We start from the raw sequence: 26,602 nt of genomic DNA, 5'->3' as shown, positions 1-26,602 counted from the left end.
TGGTAGGACACTGTATTATGCAAAGCGTTCGACTGGGAGCGAGACTCTTGCCAAGAAAATACAGGTTGACTGAAAGCATCGTAAGAGTAAGTGATGCGACGTGAGTCTCCTGAGGTCACAGCCCATTTTGAAGCTGTGACGGGTAAGGAGCCATCAGTTAGTTACCCAGTTAGTTACTTGATCCAGTGACCCGCATCACCTGAGACTCAGCTTTTGAGGGAAAGTGACAGATAATGGTGTCTGAATTTGGGCTTCTGGGATTTTAGGACTATATTTGAACATTCAATAGTAAATCACAGTACTGCGACTGTAGTAGGAAAGAAGTGAGGTGAGGTAAGAGGGGCAAGGTGACGGACTGCTCTAAAGCCAGTGGTAAGGAGTTTCTGTTTGATGCGGAGGTGGATGGGCAGTCACTGGAGTCTCGGGAGGAGAGGGGAACCGTGGCCCGAACGTTTCTGTAGAAGAATGATCCGCGCAGCAGAGTGAAGTATCGACTGGAGTGAGGAGCGACAGGAAGCTGAGAGGTCAGCAAGGAGGTTAATAAAGTTTTCAAGGCGGGATAGGATAAAGGGAGATTGGGTTACCGTGGAGGCCGTTTAGATGGAGAGGATAGGGTGGATTTTAGTGATGCTGTGAAGGTTGAACCGACAGGATTTAGTGATGGATTGAATATGTGGGTCGAATTAGAAAGAGGAATCACGGTAATGCCGAGATTGTGGGCTTGTGAGATGAAGATGTCGGTGCCATCAAGAATGATGGAAAAATCAGGGGGGAGGCAGAGTTTGGATAGGAAGATGAGGAGTTCTGTTTTGGACATGGTACGTTTGAGGGGACAGGAGAGCATCTAAGTGGAGATGTCATCAAGGCAGGAGGAAATGTGAGTCTGCAGAGAGGGGGAAAGATCAGGTCTGGAGAAGGAAATTTGGATAGCATCCACATAGAGTTGGTAGTTGAAGCCGTGGGAGTGAATGAGTTCTCCAAGGGAGTGGGTGTAGATGGAGAATAGAAGGGGACCCGGAACTGAACCATGAGGGATCCCCACAGTTAGGGGGTGGGAGGCAGAGTAGGGGCCCGTGTATTTTTCCAGGAGAAGGGGGTGGTCGACAGTGTCATAGGCAGCTGAGAGGTGGAGGAGGATTAGGATGGAGTCGGGGCCGTTGGATTTGGCAAGAAGGAAATCATTAGTGATCTTTAAGAGGGCGGTTTCTGTAGAGCGATGGGGACGGAAGCTAGATTGGAGGGGTCACGGAGAGAATCGGAAGAGGCGGCAGGTGCGGTCTGGAGAGGAATGGTAGGTTTGGAGATGGGGCAATAACTGGAGGGAGCCGTGGGGTCAAAGGAGGGCTTCTTTACGGTTAGGAGAGTCGTGGGCCTGTTTGAAAGCAGTGGGGAAGAAACCATTGCAGAGCATATAGACGAAGATGGCGGTTGGGGAGGGGAAAGGGGAGGGGGCAAGTCCTTCGATAAGGTGCGAAGGAACGGGGTCGGGTACGTGGATGGATTTGGAGAGAAGACAGGAGATCTCCTCTAGAGGTACTGCTGAAAATCTGGGAGAGTCGAGGGCGGGAAAGCAGAGGGGCAGGGGAGATTTTAGGGAGATCATGCCTGATGGTGTCGATTTTCTCCATAAAGCAGGTGGCCAGTTCATTAGGGGCAAGGGGTCAGGGTGGCGGGGGACCAGGGGGTTTGAGGAGGGAGTTAAACATCTGAAACATATATGTCCATGTCTGTAATTTATTTATGTAAATTAATATCCGTCCCTCCCCCTAGTTTGGGGCAGGGAATGCATCTGTTGATTTTTATATTGTACTCTCCCAAGCGCTTAGTACAGTGCTCCGCGCCCAGTGCTCAACAGATACGATCGATTGGAGCAACTGGCCAGGGCGATGGGCACGGGTGTCAGTAAGGGTGGAGAAATAATTTTGCCGGGCAGAGGACAGGGCACAGTTTAAAGCATGCAAGGAGAAACTTGAAGTGGACCGAGTTGGCCTGATATCTCGATTTCCGCCAGCCGTGCCGGGTGGCTCGAGCGCAAGAGCCAAGGAGGCAAACTGTGGAGGTGATCCAGGCTCGTGGGTTAGTGGTACGGGGTTGACAGAGTAGTGGTAGCCACGCGGTCGTGCCCACGGCGAGCTTAGAATCTAGAGTCTCCAAAGCGCTATTATAAAGCCAGAGGGCCTCCAGATGGATCTGCCACTGTGGTTTTGCCAGACACACGGAATTTTTTCTTATGGTATTAAGTGCTTACTATGTGTCAAACAGTGTCCTGAGCACTGGGGTGGAAACAAGATAATCAGGATGGACACAGCCCCTGTCCCAGAGTCTAACGGGGAGAGAGAAGAGTTAACGAATCCCCATTTTGCAGATGAGGAAACTAAGGCCCAGAGGCGTGAAGTGACTTGCCCGAGGTCACAGAGCAGGCGAGAGGCAGAGCCGGATTCCCTGTCTGACTCCTTCGTCCTTAGGTAGGAGCAGACTGGTGAAAGACATTCCAAGCCCGTTCTTGCTCAGGAATACGGGTTTGTTTGAAACAAAAAGAGCATCGTTCGGGGTCACGTGGTGCACAGATTTCCATCACTGATCATAAAAAGGAATTAAGCAGAAGGATGGTTAACGGCGGCTTTTCCGGATGAAAAATTGAGCATCTGAACGGTCGTCTGGGGTGATTTCATAGGTTTTTCTACATGAGAGAGGGAAGAAGTGTGGATGGGAGGTCTTAGTTTTTAAATGCACTTCCTTCGGTAAGTAGACAGTTATTCAGATTTTAGAGTTTCGTTTTACTTGTGGTGTGGTCGAGGAAGCTGCCAGAAAGTACCGTTCTTCCATGTGAACTGGGACAGTTTAATGGGTCACGCTATGCAGAAATCTCATGAAAAATCAACTGTTCTGCGGCCAGTATCCGTTCGGCAGCGGCTTAACAATAAGTGGTTATCTTCGATTGACTTTTCCGAAGTCAGGGAATCGCCGTGTCTGGAACTTGTTTTGAATATCTGCAGGAAGCGTCCTTGTTAAAAGTGCTCAGGTGTAACTGCAAGTGGACGTGTGAGAAATCCCAGGTCAGGAATCTTCATGGAGTCCAGAGGCCTTTTTTGTCTTAAATGTCGCAGCCTCGGAGGTTTTTGACATCTTTTCGCGTAGCCTGAACCGTAGTCTGATATTGCAGTGGCTGCTACTTTTTTTTGCAGCCGATGAAAAGGCAGTTAGAGCACACAGACTAACCACAGAGTCATTTGTGTTAGGTTTGGGTGGAGCTATTGTTTCGTTTTTCAAAAAGCAGAATTTCCAATTGCCGAGTCGTTTGGGTCAGACGGAACAGATGCACGTCTGTCGAGTTCTTTTCTTAATGGGAACTTGCTCTTAATCAATTTATTGAGCGCTTACTGTGTGCAAAGCGCTATACTAAGCACTTGGGAGGGAACAATAAAACAGAGTTGGTAGATACCGTTCCCGCCCACAACGAGCTGACAGTTTAGAGCTGTCATTTTTGCGAATATATAAATTACGGATATGGACCAAAGTGCTGTGGGGCTGAGGGAGGGCTGAATAAGCCCCCCTTTCCTTTTCCTGTTCTCTGCGTCGCCCCGACTTGCTCCTTTTATTCACCCCCCCACCCCAGCCTCGCAGTAATAATAATAATAATGTTGGTATTTGTTAAGCGCTTACTATGTGCAGAGCACCGTTCTAAGGGCTGGGGTAGATACAGGGTGATCGGGTCGTCCCACGTGAGGCTCACAGTTAATCCCCATTTTACAGGTGAGCGAACTGAGGCCCAGAGAAGTGAAGTGGCTCGCCCACGGTCACACAGCTGCCAAGTGGCAGAGCCGGGAGTCGAACTCATGACCCCCGATTCTGAAGCCCAGGCTCTTTCCACTGAGCCATGCTGCTTCTAAGGACAGTAAATCCTTAGGACAAGTACTTACGTCCATAACTGTCCTTTATTTCTATTTATTCCTGCCTCCCCCTCTAGACTGTAAACTCACTGTGGGCAGGGAATGTGTCTGATTCTATTTATTGCTATTGTTTTTGTCTGTCTGTCTCCCCCGAATAGACTGTGCGCCTGTCAAAGGGCAGGGACTGTCCCTCTCTGTTACCGATTTGTCCATTCCAAGCACTTAGTACAGTGCTCTGCGCATAGTAAGCGCGCAGTAAATACTATCGAATGAATCTTTATTATTCTAGTACTGTGCCGTGCCCACAGTAAGCGCTCGATAAATGCAGTTGAATGAATAATAATAATACTGATAACGTTGGTATTTGTTAAGCGCTTCCTATGTGCCGAGCACCGTTCTAAGCGCCGGGGTAGATACGGGGTAATGGGGTCGTCCCACGTGAGGCTCACAGTTAATCCCCATTTTCCAGATGAGGGAACTGAGGCCCAGAGAAGTGAAGTGACTCGCCCACAGTCACACAGCTGCCAAGGGGCGGAGCCGGGAATCGAACCCACGACCTCCGACTCCGAAGCCCAGGCTCTTTCCGCTGAGCCGCGCTGCTTCTCTGAATGACATGAAGGGCTGTGCGGAAGGGAGTGGGAGAAGAAAGAAGCGATAACCACCTGACCCCCGTCGGGCCCCCTTGCTGTCTCCTTGCCCTGTCCCCTTCCAGTCAGAGTTTTAGGATGTGACTCCTCTCTTTCTAGATGTTGGATCCGCTGTCTTTGAGCAGTCCTGAAAATTCCGGCTCCGGGAGCTGCCCTTCCCTCGACAGCCCGTTGGACGGGTAAGCCTCTTCCCTTGGCTCTGACATCATTTCACCGACGGCAAGGGGCTTCAGGCTTCCGGCGAAGAAGATTTATCCGTGGGCCAGTCCCGAGAGGCATGAGGAGATGTGGGAGTGGACGCTGTTGGTCGGGGCTGTGGAGACGTTCTTCCCCTCGACTCTGGTTATCGCCATCGTTCTCGTCCGCCCGTCTCCCCCGATCCGACCGTGAGCCCGTCAGAGGGCGGGGACCGTCTCTATCTGTTGCCGACTTGTCCGTTCCAAGCGCTTAGTCCGGTGCTCTGCACATAGTAAGCGCTCAGTAAATACTGTTGAATGAATGAATGAATGAGATTCGGTCAGTGGGGTGTATTGAGCTCTTACTGCGTGCAGAGCCCTGGGCACTTGGGAGAGGACAGTGCGGAGGAGGAAGACCTTGTTCCCTCCCCACGAGGACCTCCCAGCCAGTCAGTCAGGGGTATAGAGGAGCAGCGCGGCTGAGTGGAAAGAGCCCGGGCTTGGGAGTCAGAGGTCGTGGGTTCGAATCCCAGCTCTGCCACTTGTCAGCTGGGTGACTGTGGGCAAGTCACCTCACTTCTCGGGGCCTCAGTTCCCTCATCTGTAAAATGGGGATGAAGACTGTGAGCCTCACGTGGGCCAACCTGATGACCCTGGATCTCCCCCAGCGCTTAGAACAGTGCTCTGCACAGAGTAAGCGCTTAACAAATACCAACATTATTATTTATTGAGTGTTTACTGTGTGCAGAGTTGGGCCACGTCCTCCCGCGGTCCCGGAACGCCCTCCCTCCTCACCTCAGACAATCTGATTCTCTTCCCCTCTTCAGATCCCTGCTTAAAACTCACCTCCTCCAAGAGGCCTTCCCAGAGTGAGCTCCCCCCTTCTTCCCTCTGCTCCCTCTACCCCCCCGCTTCACCTCTCCGCAGCTAAACCCTCTTCTCCCCCCTTTCCCTCTGCTCCTCCCGCCTCCCGTCGTCCCCCCCCCCCCCCCCCCGGCACTGTACTCGTCCGCTCGACTGTATATGTCTTTATCGCCCTATTTATTTTGTTTAATGAGCTGTACGTCACCCGGATTCTATTTAGTTGCCATTGTTTTTATGAGATGTTCTTCCCCTCGACTCTTATTCATTGCCACTGTTCTTGTCTGCGTGTCTCCCCCCGATCAGACCGTGCGCCCGTCAAACGGCCGGGACTGTCTCTATCTGTTGCCGACCCGTCCATTCCAAACGCTTAGTCCAGTGCTGTGCACATAGTAAGCGCTCAGTAAATACTATTGAATGAATGAATGTATTTAAGTGCTTGGGAGAGTACAGCGCAACCGTACAGCACAAGGAGCTTCCAGTCTAGAGGGATTAACTATGAGCAAAGCAGCGTGGCTTAGTGGCAGGAGCACCGGCCTGGGAGTCAGAAGAACCTGGGTTCTAATTTCAGCTCCACCACCTGTTCACCCGTGACCTTAGGCAAGTCACTTAACTTCTCTGTGCCTCGCTTCGCTCGTCTGTGAAAATGGGGATTAAGACGTGAGCCCCGTGTGAGGCGTGGGGAGTGTCCGACCCGATTTGCTTGCGTCTACCCCAGCGCCTAGTACAGTGGCCGGCACAGAGGAGGCGCTTAACAGATACCATAAGAAAACAAAAAAAAATCATAAGAAATTGGCCGTCAGTTCTGGAAAGGTAGCGTGACTGGAAAATGGCCAATTGTAGAAGACGCATTCTAGTGGTGGAAAAGCCTTAATCTCCAGCCGTGACGTCTCTTTGACCGGTCCTTTTGAGAAGCAACAGTCTCCGTCTCTCTCGGGCCGCGTCCCGGTGCCATTTAACGTAGACTTCCTGCCGCAGGAGAAATCGACGCTTTAAAGATGATCCCTGGAACTGTATATTCACTGGTGACCTCAGGCGAGTCACTTAACTTCTCTGTGCCTCGGTTACCTCATCTGTAAAATGGGGATTAACTGTGAGCCTCACGTGGGACGACCCGATTTCCCTGTATCTCCCCCAGCGCTTAGAACGGTGCTCGGCGCACAGTAAGCGCTTAACGAATACCAACGTTATTACGTTCCACTGTGCCTTGTTAATTTTAATCCCATCATGAAGGCAGATGCTTGGCCAGCTGTTCACAGGGGCAGGGGTGGAGGATGGGCAGCCTAGGTGATAAAGTGGGAGTAATAATGTTGGTATTTGTTAAGCGCCTACTATGTGCCGAGCACTGTTCTAAGCGCTGGGGTGGACACGGGGGAATCAGGTTGTCCCACGTGGGGCTCACGGTCTTCATCCCCATTTTACAGATGAGGTCACTGAGGCCCGGAGAAGTGAAGTGACTCGCCCACAGTCACACAGCTGACAAGCGGCAGAGCTGGGATTTGAACTCATGACCTCTGACTCCAAAGCCCAGGCTCTTGCCACTGAGCCACGCTGAGTAGTAAATAATACCTGAAAATCCTCACGTTTCTCGGAAACTCCCCGCTTTTACTTAATGATGAAAGCCGAGCTTAAACCGCGCATGAGCGTAGACGTGTTTCCGGCTTTCCCTTTTTAAATCCGGGGAAGAAACGAGCACCGAGCGGATCCCTAGGAGGCTTGATATGAAAGCGTTCAGGGGTCCTTTCCTTCCAAGCGTCGAGACGAGAAGAAGCGTGGCCTCGTTTGTGGGGCTTGGGCCCGGCACTCATCTGCTGTTCGACCTCGGACAAGTCACGTCGCTTCTCTGGCCCTCAGTCGCCTCATCTGGAAAACGGGGATTACGACCGCGAGCCCCCTGTGGGACAGGGACTGTGTCCAACCCGATGATCTCGTATCTTCCCCGCTGCTTAGTACAGTGCCTGGCACGGGGGAGGTGCTTAGCAAATACCCATGTTAAGATAAGAGAAGCAGCGTGGCTCAGTGGAAAGAGCACGGGTTTGGGGGGGACCGAGGTCATGGGTTCAAATCCCAGCTCAGCCGCCTGTCAGCTGTGTGGCTTTGGGCAAGTCACTTCACTTCTCTGGACCTCAGTTCCCCCATCTGTAAGATGATGATAATCATGGTATTTGTGAAGCGCTTACTATGTACTGAGCACTCTTCTAGGCGCTGGGGTAGATAGAGGATCATCAGATTGTCCCCCATGGGGCTCACATTTTTTTAATCCCCATTTTTTACAAATGAGATAACTGAGGCACAGAGCAGTTGTGATGAAGGCTGTGAGCCCCACATGGGACAACCTGATCACCTTGTATCCTCCCCAGTGCTTAGAACAGTGCTTTGCACACAGTAATAAGAATAATAATAATCATGTTGGAAATTAAGTGCTTACTATGTGCAGAGCACTGTTCTAAGCACCGGGGTAGATACAGGGTCATCAAGTTGTCCCACGTGAAGGCTCCCCGTCTTCATCCCCATTTTCCAGATGAGGTAACTGAGGCCCAGAGAAGTGTCAGCTATGTGACGGTGGGCAGGTCACTTCACGTCTCGGTGCCTCAGTTCCCTCATCTGGAAAATGGGGATGAAGACTGTGAGCCCCACGTGGGACGACCTGATCATCACCTGATCTACCTCAGCGCTTAGAACAGTGCTCTGCACGTAGTAAGCGCTTAACAGATACCAACGTTATTATTGTTCGTATGCTTCGGGCACGGCTCTAAGCACTGGTAGATACAGACTTCTCAGTTTGGACACGCACGGGGCTCACGGTCTAGGTAGGAGGGAGTGGGATTTCAGCCCCATCTTTGCAGCTGAGGAAGTTGAGACCCAGAGAAGTGAAGCCACCTGCCCGAAGACCCACAGCAGGTACCTGGCGGAGCCGGGCTGAGAACCCAGATCCTGCTACTCCCAGGACTCTGCTCTTTCCACTAGGCCACCCTGCTTCTCGCGAAGACCTTCAGGTCGTCGTGGGCAGGGCTTCGTGAATGAATGGATGGATAATTTTATTTTTAATTTTTTAACTACCTCAGTAGTCAATGTTTTATGTTCCCGTCTCTCGTTAGTGTGCATTCTTTGTGGGCCGGGAATATTTCACTTTTTTTTCGTCACATTCCCGATGCACTCAGTGGATACTCAACAAATGCCGTTACCGCCGCTTGCTTCGGTTCAGATTGGCTTTCGAATAATTTTTAATGTCCGGTCAGTAAAGCGTGTCATTTTACACGTACAGAGACAGCTATCCCAAGTCGCGAATGCCGAGGGCCCAGAGCTATCCAGATAATCACCAGGAATTCTCAGGTAAGCGACTACTCAAGTAATAGCTGCAGCTGAACGTGTTTCATGGATTGGGTTCGAAAGTGTTTGGGTCGATTACTGCCCACCAATTTCTTTGTTTTAATCTAATGAAAGTAGAGCCCGGGCTTGGGAGTCAGAGGTCATGGGTTCTAATCCGTCTTTTTTCCAACCGCTTTGTTTGTGAAGGACATCAAGATGCTTTCTATGACAGGAAAATTTGCTTCCCCAGATGAAAATGTATTTTTTTTTAACTTTGCATCATAAGGCCTGTATTTAGTCTCAGATAGTTAGAGGTAACTGTGGGCCCCATTGGAAGCAGCCTGGCTTAACGGAAAGAGCCCGGGCTTGGGTGTCCGAGGTCATGGGTTCTAATCCTGGCTCCGCCGCTTGTCAGCTGTGCGACTTTGGGCAAGTCACTTCACTTCTGTGGGCCTCAGTTACCTCGTCGGTCAAACGGGGATTAGGCCCGTGAGCCCCACATGCGACAACCTGATAATCGATAGTCTTGTATCTCCCCCCCCAGTGCTTGGCACCTAGTGATCACTTAACAGATGCCATTACTATCATTAGCAACTGTGTCTCAGTTGAAGTAAGAGGGAGAACGGATACTCAGTTCCCATTTTACAGATGAGAAAGCTTTCCTCATACCTCCTCCCGCCCCGCCAAACTGTGTCTTCCCACTGCCTCTCCTATACTGTGGAGAACCCGTCGTCCTCCCTGTCTCTCAAACACATAACCTTGGAACTGTGCTCAAATCATCTCTCCCGTCCAGCCCGTGTAGTCATCCTGTCACCACGTCCCGTTGCTGTTGCTTCCGTTGCTTCAGAGAAGCAGCGTGGCTCAGTGGAAGGAGTCCGGCCTTCGGAGTCAGAGGTCATGGATTCGAATCCTGGCTCTGCCCCTGGGCTGTGTGACTGCGGGCGAGTCACTTAACTTCTCTGTGCCTCAGTTACCTCATCTGTAAAATGGGGATCAAGACTGGGAGCCTCACGTGGGACAACTTGATGACCCTGTATCTCCCCCAGCGCTTAGAACAGTGCTCTGCACATAGTAAGTGCGTAACAAATACCGACATTATTAACATCATTATTCTACCATCTCCACAGCTCTAAAATCCTCACCAGACCCCTTGCTAGCCTCGCTGCTTCCAGTCTCTCCCGTCTCCAGTTCCTACTTCTCTAACTGCTGCCCAGATCGTTTTTCTAGAGAAACGCTCCATTCCCATTTCCCAACTCCTCAAGACCCTCCAGGGGTTGCCCATCCACTTCCACGTGAAACAGAAACTCCTTACCGTCGACTTCGAAGTCCTCGGTCACCTCACTCCCTCTTACCTTGCTGCTCTGTACCCTGCTTTAAGCACTTGTTACTCACCCCACCTTCAGACCCACAGCACTTACGTATATATCCGTAATTTCCCTTAACGTCTGTCTCCCCCTCCGGACTTGTTCGTTCATTCAGTCGCGTTTATTGGGTGCGTACTGTGTGCGGAGCACTGCACGGAGCGCTTGGGAGAGTATAGTAATAGCGTTGGCATTTGTTAAGCGCTTACTATGTGCCGAGCACCGGTCTGAGCGCTGGGGGAGATACAGGGTCATCAGGGTGTCCCACGTGAGGCTCACAGTTAATCCCCATTTGACAGATGAGGTCACTGAGGCCCAGAGAAGTGAAGTGACTTGCCCACAGTCACACAGCTGACAAGTGGCAGAGCCGGGATTTGAACTCATGACCTCTGACTCCCAAGCCCGGGCTTTTTCCACTGAGCCACGCTGCTTCTCTAGTAGAGCAGTAAACGCAGTCCCTGCCCACGGCGAGCTTACAGTCTACGGTCTTGTTGTGGGCAGGGAGCGTGTCTACCAACTCTGTAGTATTGTAACAATAATAATAATGATGACGGTATTTGTTAAGCGCGTACTATGTGCCGAGCACCGTTCTAAGCGCTGGGATAGACACAGGGTAAGCAGGTTGTCCCACTTGGGGCTCACAGTCTTAATTCCCATTTTAGAGTTGAGATAACTGAGGCACAGAGGAGTTTAGTGACTTGCCCAAAGTCACGCAGCAGACAAATGGCGGAGCCGGAATTAGAACCCACAACCTCCGACTCCCGAGCCTGGGCTCTTTCTACTAAGCCACTCTGTTTCTCTACTGTACCGCAAGTGCTCAGCACGGTGCTCTGCACACAGTACAGGCTCAATAGATACTATTTATTTAGTGCCTCTCTCAGCCTCTAGCACAGTACTCCACAGGTATTGCTGTGATATAGTTGCGGTCTAGAAATTGACAGCCCAATTTTGAAGTTGGACTAAAGCATGGAAAATTTCCCTTCTTTTGCATGATTTTAATTCTCAAAGATGGTGCCTGTTAGATGAGTTCTGGGGGGTTTTTTATGAATAGCTATTTAGCTAAACCTAAATGTGGAGGGCGGGAAGGGGGTCGGCAGGATGGAACGTTCCTTTTTAACTTCTCTAGCTTGCCAATTTCCTCTGGATTCCTCAGATGCAAAGTGACTGTTTTGTTCCCAACAGACTACGATATCCCAATCTTTGAGAAATTTGGAAAAGGGGGCACTTACCCAAGAAGATACCACATTTCCTTTCACCACCAAGACTATAGTGATGGTAAATATGGAAACCTGGCAGGCGCCAAAGCCACGGGCGTGTTTTGGGAGGTTTTGATTTCGGGGGCTTTGGTTTTAAGTAAGCTCGCCGGCTCGTCCGCTCCCCTGTGGAAGGGGAAGCCGGCGGACACCCGGAAAAGCCGGGGAAAAGCGCGTGGGCGGCCCCGTGGATGCCAGCGCGCCCTCTCGATTGTTTTCTCTCAGGCCGGAAGACGTTTCCGCGGGCCAGGAGGACCCAAGGGACCAGCTTCCGGTCCCCGGTGAGCTTCAGCCCCACCGAGCGCTCGCTGAGCACCAGCAGCGGGAGCAGCATCTTCACCGCGGAGTACGAGGAAAACCGGACCAGGAGGCGGGGCAGCGACATCGACACCCCCGCTCTGACCGTGATGGACATCAGCCCCCCCAGCCGCTGTAAGTCGCGGCGGGAATCCGGGCCGGGGTTTCGAAGGGCGGTCGGCCCGGTGTGGATCATTAGAGCCGACGTTTGGTACCGGAAGCCGCTCCTGGATTTCAAGATTGGATCCATTCGGTGGTGGTCAAGTGCTGACTGGGTGCCAGGCACTGTACTAAGCGTCAGGGGAGATCGGGATATTCATTGTGCGCCGGGTATGTGCAGAGCACTGTAATAAGCGCTTGGGAGAGTACAGTACGACAAAGCGGGCAGACACGTTCCCTGCTCAGAGTGAGCTTACAGTGTAGCGCGGGAGACAGACATAAATATAAATGACTAATTTATCCTAGACCCGAGATAATCAGGCCGGACCCAGTCCATGTCCCGCACGGGGCTCCCGGCTTCAATCTCCGTTTTACAGATGATGCAGCTGAGGTTCAGAGCAGTGAAGTGACTTGCCCGAGATCACACAGCAGACAAGTGGAGGAGCTGGGATTAGAACCCAGGCCCTCGGACTCCCAGGTCCGGGCTCTTCCCGTTAGACCACGCTGCTTCTCCCGGCGTCTGTGCTGTCGAGCTTAAGATGGAACTTCAGGAAGGGGAAGCGTAGGAACGGTCAGTCAATCAGTGGTACTTATTGAGCACTTACCGTGTGCAGAAAACTGTAGCGAGGGCTTGGGAGAGTACAGTACAATAGAGCCGGTTGTCACGTTCTCTGCCTAGAATAAGCTCACACGCTGAAGGACATCACACGGTATTCGTGATGTTCTTCCCTTGATGACCAAACTACCTTCTCGTGATGAACAGAGCTGCTCCCTCAGCTCCCCGCTCTCTACTGAACTCGGGGGAGACGGACATTGGAAAAGTGAATGGCCCTTCCTCCCTCCGTCCAGGCGGCCCTTAGGAACTCTTTCACCTCCACCCCTGTCTCGGAGATCACCGATGATCTCCTTCTTTCCAAATCCAACGGCCTCTGTTCCATCCTAATCCTTCTCCACCTCTCAGCCGCCTTGGACCACGCGGGCCACCCCCTTCTCCTGGAAACGTTATGCGGTCTCGGCTTCGCTGCCACTGTCCTCTCCTGCTTCTCCTCCTGTCTCTCTGGCTGCTCCTCCTCAGTGTCTTTCGCGGGCTCCTCCTCTGCCTCCCACCCCCTCAAGGTTCAGTTCTGGGTTCCCTTCTATTCTCCATCTACACTCACTCCCTTGGAGAAGTCATTCGTTCCCATGGCTTCGACTACCATCTCTACGCTGACGATCCCCAAATCTCCATCTCCAACCCTGATCTCTCTCCCTCTCCGCCGTCTCGCATCTCCTCCTGCCTTCAGGACAACTCTACGTGAATGTCCTCCCGCCACCTCAGACTCACCGTATCTTGACAAAAGAGAACTCCTTGTTTTCCCTCCGGAACCCCGTTCTCCCCGTGACCGTCACGTCACCGAAGACAAGACCGCCATCCTTTCTGCCTCACAAGCCCATTCCTTATATCCTTGATTCATCGCTCTCATTCAACCCAAATACTCAATCTCATTAGATCCTGTCGGTTCATTCTTCACAACGTCACTAAAATCCACTCTTTCCTCTCCATCCAGACTTCTCCCACTTTAATCCAAGCACTTATCCGATCCTACCTTGATTACCGTATCAACCCCCTTGCTGACCTCCCTGTCTCCCGTCTCTCCCCTCTCCAGTCGAAACTTCACTCTTCTGCCCGGATCATTTTTCTACAAAAGCATTCCGTCCAAGTTTGCCAAGAACCCCCAGTGGTTGCCCATCCACCTTCCCATCAAACAGAAATTCCGTACCATTGGCTTTAAAGCGCTTAAATTACCTCGCCCCTTCCTCCGTTACCTCTCTGATTTCTTACTGCAACCCAGCCTGCACAGTTCACGCCTCTGATGCCGACCTACTCACTTTACCTCGATCTCTGTATCTCGCTGCCGACCCCCCGCCCACACCCTGCCGGGTTCACCCTCCCTCCTCGTATCCTAAAGACAGTTACTCTCCCTACCTGCAAAGCCATATTAATTAGTATTTATTGAGCACTTACTGGGTGCAGAACCCTGTTCTGAGTGCTTGGAAAGTACAATACAGCAATAAAGAGAGACAGTCCCCGCCCACATCGGGCTCACAGTCTAAAAGGGGTGAGACAGACGTCAATACAAGTAAACAGGCTTCAATATAAATAAATAGAATTATAGATATACCTATAGACATAAGTGCTGTGGGGCAGGGAGGAGGGGAAGAGCCCAGAGAGTGAGTCAGGGTGACACGGAAGGGAGTGGAAGCTCAGGAAAAGCGGGGCTTAGTCTGGGAAGGCCTCTTGGAGGAGGTGTGCCTTCACTCAGGCTTTAAAGAAGGGAAGAGCGAATGGTGGATTTGAAGAGGGAGGGCGTTCCAGGCGAAAGGTAGGATGTGGGCCAGGGGTCGGCGGCGAAGCAAGCGAGCTGGAGGCGTAGTGAGCAGGGAAGCCCTTCAGGAGTGGAGTGTGTAGGCTGGGATGTAGGAGGAAAGAAGGAAGGTGAGGTAGAAGGGGGCAAGGTGATGGACAGCTTTAAAGCCAATAGTGAGGAGTTTTTGTTGGATACGGAGGTCGACAGGCAACCACTGGAGATTTTGGGGGAAGGGGGTGACGTGCCCAGAGTGTTTCTGTAGAAAGATGATCCGGGCAGCGGAATGAAGTGTGGACTGGAGTGGGGAGAGGCAGAAGGCTGGGAGGTCAGAAAAGGAGGCTGTTGCAGTCATCTAGGCGCAACAGGACTCTTTCCCGGGCCCCTGCTTCCCAGAACAGGTGAATCGACTTTGTCTGACGCTTTGGCTCAGACCTTTCCACGATGGGTGGTCCTCTATGGCCCAGCTCTAAGCCTCATCGGCGTACGCAAACTCTCCCGCCACGACAAGGCATCGATTCATATTGGAGAGGAAATATGAATTCAGTAGGGCTGTGAAGATGGGGAGAGAGGTGGTCTGGTGGATATGAAATGGGGCGCAGGGCAGAGGGGGGACGACGTCGGGGGAGTTCCAGGCCGGAGGGAGGACGTGGGCAAGAGGTCGGAGGCGAGATAGACGAGATCGAGATGCAGTGAGTAGGTTGGTATTAAAGGAGCAAAATGTGTGGGCTGGGTTGGAGTAGGAGAGGAGCGAGGTGAGATAGGAGGGGGCAAGGCGATTGACAGCTTAAAAGTCGATGGTGCGGAGTTTGTGTTTGTTGTGAAGATTGAGGCTAGATGGGCAACCGCCGGAGGTTCTTGAGGTGTGGGGAGACGTGGACCCAAGGGATTTTGAGAAAAATGACCCAAGCAGGAGAGTGCAGTATGGGCTGGAGAGGGCTGAAACTGAAGGCAAGGAGGCCATTGAGGAGGCTGATGCGGTCGTCAAGGCAGGGTAGAATTGCACGAGGTACGGTGCTCTGCACACGGCAAGTGCTCAGTAAATACTATTGAATACTGAATGAATAAAGTGCTCAGATGAGCGTGATAGCAGACCGGATGGAGAGGAAGGGACAGATTGCAGAGATGTTCCGAAGGTTAAACCCAGCGGGATTTGGTAGCAAAGTGAGTGTTCCGGTTGAACGAGAGAGGTGAGTCGAGGTCAGTTGTAATTGTAATTATACTATTGTAATTGTAATAATATCATATTGATGAGGTATAGTGATGTATTATAATTTTGGTACTTGTTGCAAGCTTACTATATGCCAAGCACTGTTCTAAGCTCTGGGATAGATACAACTTAATCAGGTTGGACATAGTCCCCGTCCCCTGTGGGGCTCACACTCCTAACCCCATTTTACAGATGAGGTCACTGAGGCCCAGAGAAGTTGAATGACTTGCCCAAAGTCACACAGCAGACATGTGGCAGAACCAGGATTAGAACCCAGGTCTTTCTGACTCCCAGCCCGTGCCCTATTCACTAAGCCATGCTGCTTCCGATGATGATGATGATAACGGTGCCAAGGTTATGAGCTTATGAGACAGGGAGCATGGGGGAAAGACGGGTAGAGGAGAGGGTTTGGGTGGGAAGATGAGGAATTCTGTTGAGGACATGCTAAACATGAGGCGATGTCCTGAAGGCAGGCAGGCACGCGAGACTGCCGAGAAGGAGAGAGGTCAGGGCTGGAGAGGTCGAATTGGGACTCTTCGGCGTAGGGAGATGGTAGTTGAAGCTGTGGGAACATTTAGAGTTCTCCAGGCCAGTGTGCGTAGATGGGGAATAGAAGGGGACCCAGAACCGAACCTTAAGGGACCCCCACGGTCTGTGGGTGGGAGGAAGCGGAGGAGCTCGCGAGACCGAGCAGCCAGGGAGGAGGAGGAGAACCGGGAAAGGATAGTGGATAACGAATGTTTCCAGGAGTCCGCACTGTTGAAGGCAGCTAAGAGTTCCAGGAGGCTTAGGTTGGAATAGAGAGGCCGTTGCATTTGATGAGAAAGGTCCCTGAAGACCTTGGGGCAGTTTCCATGGAGTGGAGAGAGCGGGAAGGCAGATAGGAGGGCGTCAGGAGAGAATTGGAGAAGAGGAAGTGGAGGCAGAGGGTGTAGACAACTCACTTGAGTAGTTGGGAGAGGAACGGTGGGAGGGAGATGGAGCGATAAATGGAGGGAGTCATGGGGTGAAAGGAGGGTTTTCGTAGGAGAGGGGAGAGATGAGCCTATTTGAAAGCAATGGGGACAGAACCGTTGGAGGCCGAGTGATTATTCATGTGGGTAGAAGATCGTTTTGCCTCCGGCTTAGATTGTGAGCCCCGTATGGGACATCGACTGTGTCCACCCTATGTCCACCCTGTATCTACCCCACCGCTTAGGACGTTGCTTGACGCACGGTAAGTGCTTAACAAATAACATTTAAAAAAAAAAAAACCCTCCAACGAGAGGTCTTTTGGGTTGTGCAGGATGTGGAAGGTAGAGCCATGGTCTCCGAAGTATTAAGCTGCTAAGTGGACGAGGTTTTCAAAGCTGGGCCTACCCCGGAGGCTCCTCTCCGGGGTTCTTGTCATGAGATGATATTAGAGCTAAAACGGTTTAAATGAGGCCTCTCAAAATGTGCAGTTGTAATGGCCATCTGAGGATTCAAGGTAGGCTCTTCTTTGCCGGTTTCTGCACAGCTGTGAGTTCCCAGCGCTCTCAGTTTTTACCTTGCGGTGTGGTATTTTTACTTTAATCCGAGTGCTGAGATTCCAGAGTATCGGGCCGTGCGTTTTCGTGACCGCTGCATGTTTTATGGCATTTTTTCCGTAGCCTATTGTAAATTTCAGTCTGCTTATGCTAGCTTTTAGAAATGTTTATGGGATTCTTAGTACCCATCAGGGCCAAAAAAGAAATATTGTAGAGAGTCCAGTATTTCCTTAGGGGATATGAAAGATTCCATTCTCCTCTGTCTACAGCTATTGGTGTCACGGCTTCCCCATCCCCATCATTTCAAGCTTGGGGACGTACATGGATGGATGAGATGGAATGGGATGGATGAATTCATTCATTCGGTCGTTTTTATTGAGAGCTTACTGTGTGCAAAGCACTGTACTGAGTGCTCGGGAGAGTACAGTCCAATGACGGAGACATTCCTGCCCACAGCGAACTCACAGCCTAGGGGGCAATGGGATGGGGTGGATGAGATGGATGGATGCATGGGAGTGACGTTTTGAGTGGGCCAGAGGAGAAAGGAAGTAAAGAGAAGCAGCGTGGCTCAGTGGAAAGAGCACGGGCTTGGGAGTCAGAGGTCATGGGTTCGAATCCCAGCTCTGCCGGGTGACTGTGGGCAAGTCACCTAACTTCACTGTGCCTCAGTTACCTCATCTGTAAAATGGGGATGAAGACTGTGAGCCTCACGTGGGACAACCTGATTCTCCTGTACACCCCAGGACTTAGAACAGTGCTCTGCACATAGTAAGCGCTTAACAAATACCAACATTATCAATCCCGGCTCCCCCACTTGCCAGCTGTGTGACTTTGGGCAAGTCACTTCACTTCTCTGGGCCTCAGTTCCCTCATCTGTAAAATGGGAATGAAGCCTGTGAGCCCCACGTGGGACAACCTGATCGCCTTGCATCCCCCAGCGCTTAGAACAGTGCTTTGCATATAGTAAGCACTTAAAAAATACCACAATTTAAAAAAAAATACCACAATTAAAGGGAAGAAGAGATGAGGGGCAAGAGGAGAAAGGAAGGGAGCAAAGAAGAAAGGGAAGGAAGCGGGCAATTAGGAAGATGAGGGCAGTTGAAACTGCATCTCTGGTGGCGCCCAAGCAGCTAATACAGGACCGTGAAAGCAGCCGGCGTCGGATGAGTGACCTTCGCCTTTCCCCCCCCACAAGTCCCCTCCCCGGTCCCGGTCTTTCCGGTCCGGCTCCCCCGTCCCGGCGCTGCCTCTCCCGTCCTCCCGGGGCTCGGCCCGGGCAGCGGCCGCTCCTCAGGCCCGGGGCCTCGGAGCCCCCGAGGAGCAGCCGTCCAGCGCCCCGGACGAAACCTTTCAAGTCCCGTGGGCCCGGACGCTTCCCCTCACCGTTCTTGGCGGGCCCGGGACGGTCCCGCCGGCAGCAGCCGCGGGCCAGTGATTCATTCATTCAGTCATATTTATTGAGCATTTACTCTGTGCAGAGCACCGTACTAAGCGATTAGAATGGACAGTTTGGAAACTGAGATAGAGTCTGTCCAACAACGGGCTCACAGTCAGCGTGGCTCAGTGGAAAGAGTTCCATGGGTTCGATTCCCGGCTCTGCCACTTGGCAGCTGTGTGACTGTGGGCAAGTCACTTCTCTTCTCTGTGCCTCAGTTCCCTCATCTGTAAAATGGGGATTAAGACTGTGAGCCTCACATGGGGCAATCTGATTACCCTGTATCTACCCCAGCGCTTAGAACAGTGCTCTGCACATAAGTACTTAAATACCAACATCATTATTATTATTATTATTAAATGGGGGAGACAGACAACAAAACAGAACACAACAAAACAAGTCTAACCGAACCGGACCCACCACTGCCTCGTGGGGGTTTCACGGCCCCTGGGGCCACCAGCTCAGCTGATCCGGCCATGCCTCCTGGCTATGACGTCTGAAACACCGCTTCCTGCACGGGGATGGGCATATCCTCGTCCCACCCCCAAGGGGCAAGGGACACTCAGTATCTGTCCCAATCCAGCAGTGGGCGGGGGGAGCGGAGGGGAGCTTAACGACCTTTTACCCCCGCAACGCCGAGTCTCTGCCCTTCTCGGTCCCCCGGGGAGTTGGCCCCCACGCTGTAACCCAAGAAACCAGAGCTTGGTTCCCGTCCCCTCCGCTTCCTTTGGCCTGTTGTCCTCTCGGCGGCTCCCCTTCATCCAGAAACGTGATGCTAGGCCCAAGCCCGGCCCTGTAGCCCGGGGCCCGAGACCCCAGGGGAACCATCGTGACCCTGTAGGGGATCGAGCGGAACGGGACGCCTAAGCCGTTAGATCCTCCAGTGAGGACCTTCCACCAAATCATACCGTTTGGCCCAGCCATCCTCCCGGTCGGGCTTAAGATAAGACCACGGCAGCCGATAAATATCGGGCGCTCCGTGCGGATTCTATTTCCACCGTGCAATTTTGCCCGTTACCGACGGGACCTTTGACGTCTCCGTCTCCTCGGGGAGCCGAGGAGGGTAGGCCGTCCGTTCCTTGTGGATGGCGAGCCTTCTCTACCGACTCTGTCGTATAGCACCCCGCACGCGGTAAGCGCTCCCCAAACGCCGCTGATTGAGGGGCCCGAGGGATGCTGGATGATGCAGTCGGCGCTTTAAGGGGGTAGACCCGGCGACGCGTGCCGATCGGTCAGTCCGTCGATGGTATTTATCCTGCGGAAACCCCTCTGCTTTCTGCTTTCAGCACCGAGAGCGCCCACCAACTGGAGATTGGGCAAGCTCCTGGGACAGGGAGCTTTTGGCCGAGTATACCTGTGTTACGACGTGGATACAGGAAGAGAACTGGCCGTCAAACAAGTTCAGTTTGACCCCGATAGTCCAGAGACCAGCAAGGTAAGAGCCTCGGTGTTTGCCGTTCACCAGCAGCAGCACTTGAATGATGATAATAGTGATTGTTGGTAATAGTTGTTAATTATTGGTATTTATTAAGCGCTTACTATGTTCCAGGCACTGTTTTAAGCTCTGGGATGGTTACGAGCAGATCGGGTTGGACACCGTCCCTGTCCCCGTTTTCCAGGTGAGGTAACTGAGGCCCAGAGAAGTGAAGTGACTTGTCCGAGGTCACCCAGCAGACAAGCGGCGGAACCGGGATTGGAACCCATGGCTCCCAGGCCCGTGCTCTGTCCACTGCGCCAGGCTGCTTCTCCAAGCCCGCGAGGCACGGCGTCCACCTGTCCTCCTGCCATTCTGTACTTCAGTATGCTTTGGAATAAGTCGCCCCATCCGAAATACGAGAAGCAGCACTGGCTAGCGGGTAGAGCACAGGCCTGGGAGTCAGAAGGGCCTGGGTTCTAATCCCGCTCCACCACATGTCCGCTGAGGGACTGCGGGTCTCTGGGCCTCGGTTTACTCTTCTGGAAAATGGTGATTAGGGCTTCCAGCCCCATGTGGGATAGGACTGTGTCCAACTTGATTAGCTCATGCCCGTCCCAGCGCTTAGTACGGTGCCTGGAGCATAGTAAGCTCTTAATAAATACCAATACCAAATACTGTGAAAAACAAAACAAAATATCCCAGCATTGCACATTTCCTTTTCTGCTGTGACTTGGAATGAATCGTTTCACCTTTTGTTTGAGGAGGGCTTCGTGCAGTTGAACTGTATTAGCCTAGATACGGATAAGCAAATTTGGCATGATGGATTTGGAATAAGTACAGATTTCGGGTTAGCCACAGTGCCGCTTTTTAAACAAGGAAGACCCGTTCCCGAGGGAACCTCGCGATGGTGGTCTCGTGGAGAAAATCAAATTTCCGATCCAATCCTCCGGCCCAGTTTGATCGTTTAGAGACTTGATTCGACAGAGGGGTCTCTTCGGCGTCAGCCGTGTAAGCCTGTCGTTTTTCTTGGTTTTACGATCCCTCGGTCCTGATCGCCACCTTGACTTTGAACTGTCTTTTCCAGGAAGTAAACGCCCTCGAGTGCGAGATTCAGTTGTTGAAGAACTTGCTGCATGAGCGAATCGTTCAGTATTATGGCTGCTTGAGGGACCCCCAGGAAAGGACCCTTTCCATATTTATGGAATATATGCCCGGGGTAAGCGAGGGAGCTGGTGGCAGAGCAGTATTTTGGGGTGCGGAGCTTGCCGTAAGCTCGTTGGCTAATAGCTTTTGAGGAAGAAGAAAGGGGGCACGGGGCAATTGTAATCCAAAAGCCGACATTGGTAGTGAGTAGTGAAGCTCCCGAGAACTGCAGAAGAGTTGCACGGAGTTGCAGTTGGGCGTGGAATGCGGGAAACGGGAGCGGGGTGTCGAACTACGAGCGGGCCTGGGTTTAAAAAAAAAAAAAAGTTTTGTTCTTGCAGCGGAGTGAGGGACTCTGGCAAAAGAAGGGTAGGACGGGGTCACGATGAGGAGTGAGAGGGCCCGGAGGACAGAAGCCGATAAACCTCGGGGCAGGGGAAGAACTGAGAGGGAGGGGGAGGCAGAAAGGGGCAAGGAAACAGCCGAGAGATGAAAACGAACAGAGTGACCCAAAGACGGGGACCCCTGCTCCTTCGGCCATTCCAGTCACCACCCCTGGCTGCTGCTTGCCAGTTTCAGCCCGGCAGAGCAGCGGGCACCGTCTCTAAGGATTCGTAACACAAGGAGTCTGAGGAGGGGTTTTTCTGTTGGCCGCTTAGTCGGACAGTCAGTTGTATTTGTGGAGCTCTTACTGTGTGCCGAACACCGTACTGAGCGCTCGGGAGAGTACAATAGAACAATAAACAATAAACAGTCACATCCCTTGCCCACGACGAGCTTAAAGTCTAGCGGGAGCCGACCGCAACCGCCCCCCCCCCCCCGGCTCCCAATGCCGGCCCGGAGGGCTGCGATCTCTCACCTCGGAGCCAGGATTCCTTCGGAAGAAAGTCGTCCCGTCCTGTCCCAACACGCAGTCGCAAGGATGCACCCACCCACCGACCCATCATTAGAAATTGTGTTGTTCCATCAAAAAGCCAAGCCAGCGTTTTCGTCGACCTCATTTTTTTTTTTTTTTCTCCCCCGACTAGGGTTCCATTAAGGATCAGTTGAAAGCGTACGGGGCTCTCACCGAGAACGTGACTAGGAAATATACCCGCCAGATTCTGGAGGGTGTCTACTATTTGCACAGTAATATGATTGTACATAGAGATATTAAAGGTAAGCGGTTGAGCATTTTCCATTTTGCGTGTTTTCGGTTGGAACCGTGCTGTCTTGAAAGCGCATAAATGAATAGGTTCTTTCAAATGAATCCGGGGAAGCGTACTGAGCCTTGGTTGTTAAAGTGGGCTAGTTCAGAGGTAGAGGAAATTAGGTTAAAGATTTTAGAAGGAGAGTAAAATGATCAGGCACATTAAATCCAACTCCAGGTAAAGCAAAGTTGCGGTGCCACATTAGTGATCATGTATTTGACCTTTTTTTTTTTTTTGGGGGAAGATTTACCTCCCATGAAATGCTAATGAACCGATAGAGTGCTTCTGGTTTGAAAACACGGCGCAGCCTTAGGCCTGGCTTTTCTCTCCCACTGGCACAATGGGAGGGGTGAAATTTGGGGTGACTGGATGACGCTCCCACTCAGCGCAGGAGAACACTGGCAAGGAAAAGGGCAAAGCAGAATGAGGAGACAAAGTCCAGCTGATGCATCAGGGGTGGGGAAAAAATTGCGAGGGAGGGAAGATAGGCGGAGAGCGGGACACGGTGAGTAGACTGGCGCTTGAGGAGCGGAGCGTGCAGGCTGGGCCGGAGTAGGAGACTAGCGAGGGGACGGAGGAGGGGGCCGGCTTTAAAGCCGGTGGTGAAGAGTCTCCGCTTGACGCGAAGGTGGGTGGGCAACCCCTGGAGGGTCTTGAAGAGTGGGGAGACGTGATCTGAACTTTTTTGATGATAAACCATTCGGGCAACGGAGCGAAATATGGATTGGAGTGGGGAGAGGCAGGAGGCGGGGAAGTCAGCGAGGAGGCAGATGCGGTAGACGACACCCCGGCTCTCGATTCCTTTAATCTGGTCCGGAGCCCTCTTTCCGCGCCGCCGCCGTCTCCCGTAGCGCGGGCCCGCCTTCTTCCGTCCGTTTTCTCATCCTTTACTTCAGTTGTGTTCATTGAGCACTCGCTGTGTGCAGAGCACTGTACTAAGCATCTCCTTCCCTGTCTGTCACTGTGTTGTCGCTCACTGTGCCGCCTAGGTAGATTCCGTGAAGACGAATTCCGTCTCCACTTCTAAACTGTCAGCTCCCCGGGGGCAGGGATTGTCTCTACCAAGTCTGTTACGTGAGAGAAGCAGCATGGCGTCGCGGATGGAGCACGGGCCTGGGAGGCAGAAGATCATGGGTTCTAATCTCGCCGTGTGAGACCCGGGGCAAGTCACTTCTCTTCTCCGGGCCTCAGTTACCTCATCTGTAAAATGGGGAGGGAGACGGTGAGTCCCACGTGGACAGGGACTGGGTCCAACCCAATTTGCTCATATCCACCGCAGCGCTCAGCGAGTGCCTGGCATAGAGTAAGCGCTCAACAGATACCGTAATTATTATCACTAAGTTGAACTCTCCCAAGTGCTTGGTACAGTGCTCTGCACACAGGAATAACTGCTCAGTAAACACTACTGATTGATTGACCATTGAGGCCCTCCAGTCAATCAGTTGTATTTATTGAGCGCTTACTGTGTGCAAAGCACTGTACTAAGCGCTTGGAGTGTACAATTTGGCAACAGATAGAGACAATCCCCGCCCAACAACTGGCTCACAGTCTAGAATTGGGGAGACAGCAAAACAAAACAAGTAGTCAGGCATCAATACCATCAAAATAGATAAATAATAATAATAATAATGTTGGTATTCGTTAAGCGCTTACTATGTGCAGAGCGCTGGGGGAGACACAGGGTAGTCAGGTTGTCCCACGTAGGGCTCCCAGTCTTCATCCCCATTTTACAGATGAGGTAACTGAGGCACAGAGAAGCGAAGCGACTTGCCCACAGTCACACGGCTGACAAGGGGCAGAGCCGGGATTCAAACCCACGACCTCTGACTCCCAAGCCGGGGCTCTTGCCACTGAGTTACGAGGCTGAAATCCTGTCCCCTTTCGACTTCCATCCTTCCACAGTGAAAGATCGTCTCGGTCGTTTCAGGGACTCCTTGGGCGGCTAGCCGACTCTCACCTAGAAATCGTTGCCCTTCTCCACTTCCGTGTCATCCACGGAATTTCCCGTCGGGCATCACGAAAGGAAACGTCGGCCTTTTGTCTCGGCAGGAGCAAATATTCTGCGGGACTCAGCGGGCAATGTGAAACTGGGAGACTTTGGCGCCAGCAAGCGGCTTCAGACCATCTGCCTGTCTGGAACGGGAATGAAGTCCGTCACCGGGACCCCTTACTGGATGAGCCCCGAAGTCATCAGCGGAGAAGGGTATGGCAGGAAAGCCGACATCTGGTAGGTTGACGAGCGAGATTTCACAACCCCCCGGCCCTTTTCCTTCCCTCTCCTCTCAACGGAGAAGCAGCGTGGCTCGGTGGAAAGAGCCCGGGCTTGGGAGCCAGAGATCATGGGTTCGAATCCCGGCTCCGCCACTTGTCAGCTGTGTGACTGTGGGCGAGTCGCTTCACTTCCCTGGGCCTCAGTTTCCCTCATCGGTAAAATGGGGATTAAGACTGTGAGCCTCACGTGGGACGACCTGATGACCCCGTATCTCCCCCAGCGCTTAGAACAGTGCTCTGCACGTAGTAAGCGCTTAACAAATACCAACATTATTAAGTGGGGAAAGCGTTAAATGCAGACCGGAGTTCTCTTCAGATTCCGGGGAACGGGTCGCTCGGCAGGCTCCGCTTCTGCGTTCCTTGTGCCGCTGAAGACACAAGGGAAGATTGGCGAGGAAAAGCATTTCATTGGTGGTTTTTAAAAGTGCAGCGCTTAAGCCGTGCGTTCACCGGGGAACTGAGTCATTCCCAGCCCGGGGCCTTGCCTGGAAGCGTTTTGGTTTTTTAAAGGTTACGGTGGCTGCCTGGTGAGGCGCTGCCAACCTTAGATCGTTCAGATTTTACGCTTCGTTTCCACACGTCGGTTCCTTTTTGAGCACCTTCAGCGCTTCAGTCAGTCAGTGGTACTGCACGCTTACCGTGTGCAGAGCACCGTACGAATGCGTGGGAGGGTCCCGTAGAACAATCTGACAGCCACCTGAAGTGGGCCGGGCCTTGGTTCTGGCCAGCAGACCTCCTCGGGAGCCGCTGTCTATGAAAAAGGGAGAACTGCCAACTTTAGATTGGACGATCTCATTTTTGCGACCGTGAGATTTCTAGGCCAAAACGGCATTTCCCGTGCGATCAACTTCTCAGTCGGTCAACTCCTGGCCGAGCCGCTCAGCGTTTTGCCGTTTGTCTTAACGGCGACGGTTCGAAGAAGGGCCCGTCGGCTGAAGGCGAGAAGCTGGGCGCGCAAACGGTCGCAACTCTGTTCGGGAGCGTCTCGTCAACTAAGATGAAAGCTGATCTTTTTGCCCCCCTCCCCTCCCTTTCGAGCTCTGTCCTTAACCTGGGGGTGTTGGTCGTGCCCGTCGGGTTTGGGTTCACGCTTGTGTCCTTTTGTTCTTTTCAGGAGCGTAGGTTGCACTGTGGTAGAAATGCTAACTGAGAAACCCCCCTGGGCCGAGTTTGAGGCGATGGCCGCCATCTTTAAGATCGCCACTCAGCCCACCAACCCAAAGCTGCCGCCCCACGTCTCGGACCACACTCGAGATTTCCTCCAGCGGATCTTTGTGGAGGTCAAGCTGAGGCCGTCGGCGGACGAACTCTTAAGGCACACGTTCGTGCATTACCATTAGCAGCCGGCGAGCCTGCCTCGTTGCCTCCATCCGAGCACGCGTCCACTGCGTCTGAGTCCTCTCTGATGGCACTTTTTCTGAAGAGAGAGAGAGAGAGAGAGAGAGAGGGAGAGAGAAGACAAGAGGGAAAGTGTTTCTCTCGATTTCATGTAGAATGTAAGGGAAAAAAAAAAACCCTAAATTTTTGTATATGTAAAAATCTCTTTTCCCCTACCAGGACTTGAATTTTTATAATGTACTGATGTGGTTAAAGAGATGAAGCACTTTAGTACATAGTCATTCCTTATTTAAAGAACAAAGAAAAAACGGTCTGCAAAGCTTAAGAGTCGTATCGAATCGTCAGCTCATTTGTGTCGCGAGGGGCGGGGGTGGGGGGTGGGATCGAAGATGAGGCGATTCCGTTTAATTTGCAGCCGGGGGGGCGGGGGGAGGTAGATTTTGTTTGGATGTCGATTCTTCCTCCTGGGGTTGACGCACCTCCCGATGACTGGGGTGCTCTCAGCCCTAGCGTGTAGACTCGATCACGAAGCGGTAACCTGAGGTCGTCTCTGGGGGGTATTTTCGTCCCAGCCCACTCCTCTTCTGACTTGAACCGAATCTAGCAGACTTGGTAAATCTGTAGAAGGTGGTGTGGAATTCCTCCGCCTCCTTCGGCTGTTTTCAGAGAACCAGCAAAATCGATGCGTTGATCAGCGATCCATTTTCGAGGGAGTCCACGAGTGTTGATTGGGAGGGAAAAAAAACTAGAGAGAGAAGCAAGCATTAGGCTAGTTGAAAGATTGACTCCAAA

The 26,602-nt window shown here is 52.3% G+C and overlaps 1 protein-coding gene across 2 annotated transcripts in view; it reads left to right on the top strand.

Annotated features, from left to right (window-relative positions):
* Positions 1-26,139, top strand: part of MAP3K2 (mitogen-activated protein kinase kinase kinase 2) — a 117,973-nt gene extending 91,834 nt beyond the window's left edge. For both annotated transcript variants that reach the window (XM_029069918.2, XM_029069922.2), the window contains exons 9-17: positions 4,637-4,716; positions 8,840-8,907; positions 11,427-11,519; positions 11,723-11,929; positions 19,738-19,886; positions 20,953-21,084; positions 22,040-22,169; positions 24,251-24,428; positions 25,587-26,139. In XM_029069918.2, coding sequence (XP_028925751.1) covers positions 4,637-4,716; positions 8,840-8,907; positions 11,427-11,519; positions 11,723-11,929; positions 19,738-19,886; positions 20,953-21,084; positions 22,040-22,169; positions 24,251-24,428; positions 25,587-25,812 — 1,263 coding nt within the window. In that variant the 3' untranslated portion in view covers positions 25,813-26,139. The remainder of the gene's footprint in view (positions 1-4,636; positions 4,717-8,839; positions 8,908-11,426; positions 11,520-11,722; positions 11,930-19,737; positions 19,887-20,952; positions 21,085-22,039; positions 22,170-24,250; positions 24,429-25,586) is intronic.
* The last annotated feature ends 463 nt before the right edge of the window (positions 26,140-26,602 follow it).

The sequence above is a fragment of the Ornithorhynchus anatinus genome, chromosome 1 (genome assembly GCF_004115215.2).
Source record: "Ornithorhynchus anatinus isolate Pmale09 chromosome 1, mOrnAna1.pri.v4, whole genome shotgun sequence".
Lineage (NCBI taxonomy): Eukaryota > Metazoa > Chordata > Mammalia > Monotremata > Ornithorhynchidae > Ornithorhynchus > Ornithorhynchus anatinus.
The sequence above is the reverse complement of the archived record's forward strand: the minus strand, read 5'-3'. Positions and strand labels throughout refer to the sequence as shown.